The sequence below is a fragment of the Aptenodytes forsteri genome, unplaced genomic scaffold (genome assembly GCF_000699145.1).
Source record: "Aptenodytes forsteri isolate BGI_AS27 unplaced genomic scaffold, ASM69914v1 Scaffold187, whole genome shotgun sequence".
Lineage (NCBI taxonomy): Eukaryota > Metazoa > Chordata > Aves > Sphenisciformes > Spheniscidae > Aptenodytes > Aptenodytes forsteri.
In genome coordinates, this window is record NW_008794084.1 from 218041 (window position 1) to 227864 (window position 9824).

The 9824-nt window shown below is 50.5% G+C and overlaps 2 protein-coding genes across 2 annotated transcripts in view; one reads left to right on the forward strand and one right to left on the reverse strand.

Annotated features, from left to right (window-relative positions):
* Positions 1-1219, forward strand: part of TRAPPC4 (trafficking protein particle complex 4) — a 1730-nt gene extending 511 nt beyond the window's left edge. The window contains exons 2-4 of the mRNA XM_019470525.1: positions 5-97; positions 192-318; positions 739-1219. Of these exons, the coding sequence (XP_019326070.1) occupies positions 5-97; positions 192-318; positions 739-817 (299 nt within the window). The 3' untranslated portion in view covers positions 818-1219. The remainder of the gene's footprint in view (positions 1-4; positions 98-191; positions 319-738) is intronic.
* Positions 1220-2473: 1254 nt separating this feature from the next.
* Positions 2474-9818, reverse strand: SLC37A4 (solute carrier family 37 member 4). Its single transcript, XM_009273381.1, has 9 exons — positions 9684-9818; positions 9323-9555; positions 7747-7990; positions 6259-6417; positions 5777-5862; positions 4695-4808; positions 4331-4396; positions 3145-3283; positions 2474-2855 (listed from the first exon to the last, which is right to left on the reverse strand). Exons 1-9 carry the CDS (start codon positions 9781-9783, stop codon positions 2689-2691), a joined length of 1308 nt encoding a protein of 435 aa, XP_009271656.1. The 5' UTR covers positions 9784-9818; the 3' UTR covers positions 2474-2688.
* Between the last annotated feature and the right edge of the window lie 6 nt (positions 9819-9824).

Sequence of the window (9824 nt, forward strand, 5' to 3'; positions counted from 1 at the left end):
GCCATTGGGTCGCAGCTGTCCCCCGAGGTCGGGAGCTCTGGGATCGAGATGCTGGAGACTGATGCCTTCAAGCTGCACTGCTTCCAGACGCTGACAGGTACCGTCTGGCCCCCGACACCCCGCACCACTCTGCTTTGCTGGGGCTGTCACGGAGCTCGGCCTTCCTCACGCTTCTGTCATTGTGGCTCGAGGGATCAAATTCGTGGTTCTTGCTGACCCGAGGCAGGCGGGGATAGACTCCCTTCTCCGCAAGATCTACGAGATTTACTCTGACTTTGCTCTGAAGAATCCTTTCTACTCCCTGGAGATGCCAATCAGGTAAGGAAAAGCCCACTTTTAGTAATGCAGCCGCAACTGCTTCTCAGTTTCTACCTGTGCAGTAGCAAATGCCGACAGCCCTTAAGCTAAGTAGCAAAGCAGCCCCAGAGGTTGAGGGAAGGGGGGGAAGACCCAGCATGCTGCTGCAGGGATGGGACACTGACCTGTGCATTTTCCAGCGCTGCTCTGCTGGGGGAGTGGGAGGTGCTCTTCCTTGGTACAGTCCCTGCTGTCCTAACGTAACCCTGGAGCCCACGCAGGGCCTACTTAATGGCCAAGCCTGACAGCAGTCAGGTTGCTGTCTTGTGACCTACGGAATCTCTCCTTGAAGGATGCACAGCCAAAGGATGTGGAGATCCTGTCTTGGTTAGCCTGTTCTGTAGGTAAAGTCGTCCCCTTCCACTTTTCTGACTGTTTCAGATGCGAGTTGTTTGATCAGAACTTGAAACTTGCTCTGGAGGTGGCAGAGAAAGCGGGACCCTTCGGACCTGGATCGTAGAGAAAGCCTCGCCTGTTGCACGGACTCCTTTCTCCAAAGAGCAGGACCTCTCTCTTCCCCGGCTGGCCTCTCCCAGAGCTCTCTCCTCCACAGCAGAGACTGCGTATCCCCAAAACATGCTTCATTACCTCCCAAGATACCGTTTTATCCCCTTTGTTGTGAAATTTACCTTAGACGGACTCGTTACTACTGTTTACATTGGGCCACAGAGGCTTGTTCTGCTGTTGCAGCTCCACTGGCCTTGAGTGAAGAAAGCAAGCTAAGGTGCGGGTCCGTGGCCTTACCGCAATTGATTGTTTTCTGTCGTTTCATAATTGTACATATGTATGTTTCCTGTATAGCTCTAGCTTACAGTTTTGCAGAGGGTTTCTGTGTAGAAGTAATAAACGTTCCTTAAAGAGGTGGATAGCTGTTTGTTTTCTCTCAGCGGCAGGGTCAATTTGCGCCGGTAGCACCTCAAGAGGATAAGCAGGTTTGGGTAGTTCTGCTTGCACCGTTCTCCATAAGTCAACCAGAGCCCTTGTCACCGTGCTCCGTTTTTATTTCACAGATAGCAGAAGATCATATAATTAAGTACAAAATGTAATTCACTTCCATTGTTTTAATTAAGGCTGGCTACCTACTCCTGCAACCAAGCTGTTCAGCAAAGTACCTGCGTGCAGGTTCTTCACGAGTTGAACTTGCCTCTTCCAGGACTCTAAAGCAGTAAATCCTTTTGGGGAAAACCAAGAATATTCAACAAAATCCCAGTTAAAAACCTGAGTCTACTTATGGCAAAGAGTGCTGGGCCTGGCGGTGCAAGGCTGCTGGCTGTCAGCGGCGGCTGTGCTAAGGCCAACTCTCGGAGGTAGCCCAAGCCCCTGCCCACAGCTGTGAGAGATGCAGCTCTTGACCGAAAACATCCTAGACTACGCACCTTGTACTGAAAAAATACAAGCCAATGCTAGAGATACAGGTTTCCGCAAAACCCAGCTGCAGAAGTTGCGGGCCGGCAGTAGCTGCTGTCGCAATACCTACTGCTGGGTCAATTTTCCTGGCTGATTTGCAGAGTGCTCGCTACAAGCTGACTGGGCAGCAGCTGCCTCCCTTGCAAATCATTAACACTACACAGAAATCGCACCGGGCAGGATCGGTTCAACAGAAGGAGCTTCTCTAAACGGTCTCCCCTGAAGTGCCAAGAATTTCTTGGACACGAGCCTAATTCTTCCAAGTGCTGCAGAGAGCCCTCCCACAGCACCGCATCGATGTTCTGCTTGTCCAGAGCAAACCACCACCCTCGCTCCTAACAGCTAATCCTGGGTAAAGCTAAAGCCACGCTGCTCTCAAGTCAGCCGTGAGGCTGAACTGTAATAATCGTCATTCGCTGCTCTGTCACCGTTCCAGGGCTGAGAGCACGCAGGGAGCTCACGCCTAAGTAAACCGAGACAGCTGCGCTTACAGCAGCTGGACGGGACGAACGAACGTGGCGAAGGCTTGCTTCAGCACCCCTGAACAACAAGGCTGAATTGACAGTTAATGGCCGAGACGAACAGTACAGGCAAAGCTAAACGTGACAGCACCTGAAGCCAGCCATTTTAGAGTACTTTTAGTGGAGAAGCTCAGGCTGCGAAGCCTGCTTGCTTCACCAGCAGTGCTGTGAGAAGGAGGTAAAATCACTGCAAATGTAAACTAGCTGAATTATCACATCTCGAGGGAAAAAGTGATCGGAAGCGGGAACCTTGTGCCCTCCAGGCACGTGACAGTGGACGAGAAATTGAGACATTTTTATCTAGGTTGCAGCAATAGGTAAACTCACTCCTAGGCCAGTTAAACAAAAAACGAGCATCATTCATGTCGGCGTGGGAGCATCCTTTTCACCAAGCAGCTCATCCTCAGTCAGCCTTCCTGGGAATCCGGCCCATCTTGGTGCGGATGTTCCGCAGTAAGAAGAAAGCCACCGTGCTACCGGTACAGGTGATTTCGGCTACCCAGAAGGCTGTGGCCCAGCTGTAGTGCTTGGCAATGGTACTGAAAGGTAGTCCGGCCAGAAACCCCCCAACTGTAAGGAAAAACAAACAGAAAACTAGCAACGCTTGAGTGTCTCTGTTTTATCTGCCAATACTTGTTTTTGCACGTATAAAAATTCCTCAGGCCTGGTTTGAACTTGAAGCACAAGGCAAAAACCTGTCAGGTACAGCAGGAAGCATCCCTGAGGCTTCCAGCTCTATTATCTCTGCTTCTTAGGTGACTTCCCGTGATCAGTAACTTGGCACCCAGGGGCCAGACCACGCTTCATCAAGAACACACACGGGTTCTGTTTGGTTTTTGGGGAAACGGGCATTACTCACCGTTGGCCATGAGGGCCACTATGGCGTGGGAGGTGCCGCACAGGTTGGCAGGGGCACTTTCATTGGCTATAACCCCAAACAGGGCGATCGGCCCATACGAGGAGAACCCAAACACAGCTCCCAGAGTCAGGATCCACAGCTGTCAAAAGAAGTTAAGATCAGAAACAGGCTCTGTGCATCTTACCACTGTCAATCAGCAGCTGCTGACAAATCTCAGAGCCTATGCACGGTACGAGGGGGTTTTGACATTTTCGGGCTCACACCAGCTCCCTGGCCTGCAAGCCTGTGACAGTCCCCGCATACACACAGCCCAGCTGCACCTCCACCACACCGTCTTGTTGGCCAGCACGAGCTCTCCTCGCTCCTACAGTTCTGCCCCCTACACCGTGCACACACAGTATGCGCTGTTTTGCAAGAGAGGACCAGAACATTGAAGAGAGATGGGCAATGAGCCCGTGAAATCACAGGAGAGCTGTGAATCGAGTCGCTTTTAAAAATGATCCTGGAGAGACCAAGTAAAAGCTGTTCTCATTGTAGATGCAAGTGACTGATCAGAGCATCTTTATTTGCCAGCAGCCACTCTCTGATAACCTCTACGTCACTGAACAAACACAGAAACAAAACCAAAAAAACCCAACAGTCAGAACTTCAGTGTTAGCTTACGCTCTAAGAAAACTACCTGGCTCAGAATTTATCAGTCACCTGTGAAAGAACAAAAACGGATAGGTAACTTGACCATCTCAAGATTACAGCATGCTTTTTGAACTATAAACACCATTTCAAGATGCCCAGAAGGAAGTAAGTGCCATCTCATTTTCCAGATGGGAAACAGAAACAAAGAGTTAGGAAAACACTTGCCAAAGTGAAGCAGGAAGGCATCTGCAGGAACAGAATCATTCCTCCTGACCTCGCTCACAAGACCCCTTAACTGGATACATTTTACCTGATGAACAAACGTCCTCAGAACCTTCTATATAAGAACTTAAAAAGTTTATATTCAGACTTTTAAAGTCAGTTAGTGTAATCAAATGATTACAAGAAAAGGTTTCTTTTACAAAACTTACAGTAATCTTCTCAATGCCCTGGTTCTAAGTTCTGGAGTGCTAACCAACCTCCCAGGACAGGAAAAAGGCAGATCAGCAAAAGCAGAAACAGGCAGAGGGAGAAAAAAATGCAAGGCAGAAACCTCATGTTCTTTTAGGCCTGTAAGATCAGCTAGAGGTTGCAAGGCTACAGTCCAGAAGTGATTTTCCTGAAGAAGAAAAAAAGGAAAGGAGAAAAGACGTTTCATTTATTTAGCAACCATTAGGGCAGATGCGAGTCATGTCTACACTATAGCCGGTAACGCAAGCTACCCAAGCCGACTTAGGCAGCAGAAGCAGTCCAAACCAGACTAAGTTGGCCTGCTTCTCTGTAGCGCAGACAAAGAAAATGCAAACTTACAGTTCTTGGGAAGGGTGAAGAAAACAGTCACGCTCCCTCTCATCAAGCTCCTCACCATTAAAGGGCTATCCCTACAACTTATGGCCTGCTGCTCGTGCATGGATTACCTTGGGAGAATCGCCTGTGACTGTGACGCGGAAGAGAAACATGGACACACACATCCCGGCCATCATGGAAAGCAGCAGCGCATGCCGAGGATTCCCGTAGCTTGACAGACCCACCTGTAACACAGGAAGGGAAACTGAGGGTCGGAAACTGGAAGGACTCCTTCCATTTTATACTTGTAGTAACTAACGCCGTCCACACAGCCCAGTCAGAAATATGGATGGCGCATCAAAAGCACACCTTTTAGCAAGACTTCTTGGTCTGCTTTAAGGCCTGCCCGCAGTCAAACTGTGCTAAACAAGAAGCTCTTAGTGATGAATGATACTTTGGTTATCAACTGCGCCCTGTTTCCACCCTGAATTTGGCTTCAGATCCCACCACTGGATTTTAGTGCGGGGTTTTTTTCAGCCGGAAGGCAACTGTTAACAACCAGATCTCTTTCAACACGGAAATCTGGAGAGCACAGTAAAGCCAACAAATCAAACAGATCAAACATCTTAAACCTGACAGGCGTATCTCAATCCCTAACATCGGCATACATATTTCCCAACACCTTCTAGGGTGTTCAGCAGTTGTCCTCATGCACACAGCAGGACTGGGTACAGGCCTGTTTCTCAGTTGTACCACGCAGTGGCAACACCACCCTGACTGAGCACCTTCGTTAAGCTGTTGAGATGGGTCGTGTCCCTCCCAACCCACCTCCGCATGAAGGGAAAGAGATGGGTTAACAAATCAGATGGGTCTGATTTTCAGAAGTCCCATTTCAAAGCAGGGTAGTTTAGACACAGACCTGCATCCGAAAGAAGAGCTTGGGAAGACAGAAGAAAGAAACGTGGTACTGAGAATGGCTGTTTTCTAGCGTGAGGCAGCCGCTCCCTACCTCTGCATTCTGGGTATCCTGAATCTCCAGAGCAACATCAACAAGGGGAGCATTCTGCTCCACTACCAGTGCAGGTATCGGGGCGGGGGGAGATCATCTTTAAGCACTCATGAAGGAAGCCAAAAACAAATGTAAAAATTCTGAAGCAGCTCAAATTGACGCTGTGTCAACTGCCCAGCACAGCTGAGGGTCCAGATTACTTACTCTTGCTACCGCTCTGTCAGAAAGGTATCCAGCAGCAATGCTTCCTACCAGACCCCCAATCTCCAAGGCACTCATGTAGGAACTACCTAGAACGTAGGTGAAGCAAAGAACAGGCCATCAGGTTCGGTCACAACAGCAAAGCTGCTGCATGCTTTAGACCAAGCTCAACTGCTGTCAGCTCACCGTGAGCTCAGAGCAGCTCTGCTGGACAAGACCCTCCAGCTCATCCTTGTACAGGAATGCCCGTCTGCCAGTCCCAGGAGGGCCCTGGCGCAAGACAGCACTGGGGCACTCGGCGCATGCAGTAACTTCATCAGTGAGTTATTTCAATAACTACATGTATCTAAAGGGACAGGTAGGAGGTAAGCAAACAAGTCCCTCAGATGGAGGTGCCTGCATCCTTTTGCTGTACCCAGTCGAGCTCTCTGCCACACCTCCCAACTTGCAGCCACAAAGCTTAAAAATGCAGCTTTGCATCTTACCCACAAGCATGGATTGTCCCCTCTCCTGGATCAGGAAGAGCTGTCCCCAGTCGGTACAGCATGTTTTGACTCCAAAAACGACCAGGTAGCCTGTTGAGAGCACCCAGAGGTACGGCGAGAGCAGCAGCTCTGTCAAAGTGCTATTTTCGCTGGAGGAACCTGCAAGGAAGATCAGGAGGAACGTTACTACTGCTTGAGCACAGCTACTGAACCACACCGACTCAGTGGCACTACAGACACATCCGCGAGCAGGATTCATGCATAAGGACATACTTACAGAGGGAGATATTCATAGCTACTGGTAGTGAATGGCTTTACCTCCCCCTCGTTCTGGGTTTGCTGTGATTTCAGAATCTTTTCTGTCAATTTATTCCACATTCATTAAAGATTTCAAAAGAATAATCAAAACACTACTCCCAGTAATTTTCTGTATTGCGGTTGCCAATAAACCCTTCACAAAGGTTGTTAGAAAAATGATCTGCTTCTCCAGACTTTGCGCTAGTGCTTTTAAGCTCTGCCTGTGAAAGCCACTACACAGACCCAAAGAAAGATGCTGACTTTCAGGTGCTACCTTTATTTTTGCATCAGTCACCCAAGAGCGCCTACAAACCTACCCTCCCCAGAAAACACTCTGGGGAAGCAATATTGGTTTGGTACACAAAGAGCTCAAGTCTAGCAGCACAGGCATCGCAGGACAGCGTGGAAGGTAGGCTGAGTTTCCACTGGCCTTTAAAATCCTACAGCAAACCTCTGTTGCAATTCCCCTCTACCTGTTCTGCTTTCAGAGAAGCACCATACTCAGTGGTCTGAACAAACATTTACTAACTAGATGTCCTAGGTTAGGACAGAAAACACTGAGCAGAGTCCACCGCAAGCCAGGGGTCAAGAGAACCCACGGCGGGGTGAGGGGAGAACTGCCTGTCCTCTGGTAACATGGAGGAGAGGAAGGTCAGGCTTAAGGAAGCATTCCCCGCTGTTGCGTTGTTTCTCTCTCTCCAGTACCCCCCAGGAGACTCGGCTCACAGTCTAAGCAAATAAAGCCCCAAGAAAACGAGGGCACTGTTAGTACGAAGACATTAGACAGACGGGGAGATGAAACAGCCAGCCGCGAGCGTCTCAGCGATGCACACACGGTCACTGGCAGGCCAAGGAACAGAACTGATTGGCGGGCAGGCTCTTCCTCTGCTCTGCTGCACTTTGCTGTGACAGTCTCAGAAGCCTGTACACCAGCACCTTCCTGCAAGATTACACTGGGGATTGGTTTATACGATTTATAACTTCAACAGAAGTTGTTGCTGCTCAACAGTTACCAGAATAAGGCTGCTGAAAACAACCCCTTACACACATCCCGCCGAGCAGTGATTTCGGGAAGCGGGAAGGATGGAGGTCTCAGTACACTGAGCGCCGACACATTTGCACCAGAACACAGACAGAAGGCACCGCACCTTCTCCCGCGCCTGCCCGCTTACAGTGAAGTCTCGTGCTCACCTTTCTTCCCTTTCTTGGCTCCTTGTTCAATGTTGGGTAGCCCAACATCCGACGGCTCGTTTTTAATCAGGACAAGGCAAACAAAAGAGACAACCACGCAGATGAAGCCAGAGAAGGACAAAGTCATGCGCCAATCGTAGTTCAGAGACATGAGAGCAGCGACAATGGGGCCTAAGCCTCCAGCCAAGTTCATGCTTGTAGACAGGATTGCCCACCAAGTCCCAAACTGGGAAGGCTCAAACCACTGTGCAACAACAAGAAAAACGGCATGAGGTCTGAGAAAGAGAGTGATGCTGCACCTAAAAATCCTCAACTGAGGCCCGTGCTGTGGGTTCGCGGCAATTCAGACCGAGATCTACAAAAGCAGGTAAAGGCAGTGCCTACTCTTTGCTACCTTAGTCACGCAGGGAACTCCAAACGTAACGCAAGCGTCAGCTACAGGAGCTTGACAGGTGCTCATACCACGAGCCAGCTCAGAGTTATTTCCATTTACAGACGATGAAACTGAGACGTGGGCCAGGAGAGGCAAATTTAAGGGCACACGGGTCTGCGTACTCACTTGCTAGGAACAGCGTCCCCCTGGAAAGGTCTGCTGGCACAGGATCGTGAACAGGTACACAGAGAGTCACAGGGTAACTTTAGGACTCGCTGTTGCATTAAGTATCAGCCACGATCGGCTCTGCATTGCAACGTACACTCAGAGCCAGAACCGCTTGGGTGGTGGTTGTCAGCAGCAAAATGTCCGAGAGCTACATTCCCAAACGCCTTCAGAAAATGCTATGTGTATTGTTTCCGTTATTCGGGAACTTCCTTCGTGCACGCAACCATCCCGGACGGTCCTTTTCTTGCCAGCTAGATGAGGCTAGATGCCTCACAGAAGGGCAAGGCAGTTGTTCATCTCCCCTCGTCCCGCAAGTACGTGCATTCCTGGATTTTACACCTTTCAAGAGAGGTTAGCACACAGCTGACCTCCTTTCCTTCTGCCCTAAGGTAGAAATCAATCTGTTCCATTTAGATTGTCACAAAACCCAAATACACACAGCTTAGGGGCTCGACTCACGCTGTTCCTCCGTACATTACCCAGTTTTCTACCTGAGCAGCCTGCAATTTGCAATTCCTGAGTTCCGTGGGCGTGCAGATGGAATTCTGCTCATCGCTCCTTGCCCAGCAGCAAAACTCCACCATGGCAAAGAGATGAGCAGACCTCTGTCTGCACGCTGAAAATACTGGATTCCGACAAATGATGTCTCTTACAGTGGAGAAGGTCTGCTACCAGGAGATGTTACTTATCAAACTGAGCTAGAATTGAGGCGCATAAATGCAAGGGCTGAGCAACTTTTTGAATCTTTGCTAGAAGCAGCAGAACCTTGTGCACGGAAGCTTGCTCTGCAGGCAGAAGAAAGCACAGCTAGTGGTTTCGACCTCCTTGGTTTGAAGGAGGCAGGAATAGGTGCAGGTTCCTTTGAATTCAGAGCAAGCATTCCTGCAACGTGGTCTGCACAGACCTGCTGCCAGGAGAGCTTAGAGGAAGAGAAGTGAGAAGTTTCCCCCTCGCCTTTTCCACCAAACCACTTACTTTTCTCAGTATCTTCCCGCAGGGCGGCCAGCCCAGTCCCTGGGCCAAGCCATTGAGGAACCAGAGCCCAGCAAAGGCCGTGACGGTGGAGCTCCAGGAGAAGACCACGTTGACCAAGCCCACCATCAGGAGGCCGGACGAGAAGAGCCAGCGGGCGCTCATTTGGTCGGAGAGGACACCGCTGACAAACTTGCTGATGGCGTACGCTGCGGACTGGCTGCTGGTGATGAGACCTGCGGCGGGGCAGAGCCCGAGACGCACCTCAGCCGGGCGGCACGGCGACCTGCTCACCCGTTAAAGCCAGCACCGAGCAGGCAGGGCAGCGGGGGGCCCGGGGGGGGGCCCGGGCACCGGCACTCACCCAGCTCGTCCTTCCCCAGCGGCACCTCGGCCATGACGGCGGGCATGACGAACGAGAAGGTTTTGCGGTTGAAGTAGTACAGCGTGTACCCGACGAACATGGCCGCGAAGATCACGGCCCGGTACCGCCCCGACCCGCCCG

Coding starts and splice junctions, on each gene's coding strand:
- SLC37A4 (XM_009273381.1), bottom strand. CDS start 9,783: ATGTTCGTCGGGTACACGCTGTACTACTTCAACCGCAAAACCTTCTCG. Junction 4,397..4,694: donor TCACAGGCGATTCTCCCAAG/GTAATCCATGCA, acceptor TTTCTTCTTCAG/GAAAATCACTTCTGGACTGT. Junction 3,284..4,330: donor CAGGCCTAAAAGAACATGAG/GTTTCTGCCTTG, acceptor TTCTTTTGACAG/CTGTGGATCCTGACTCTGGG.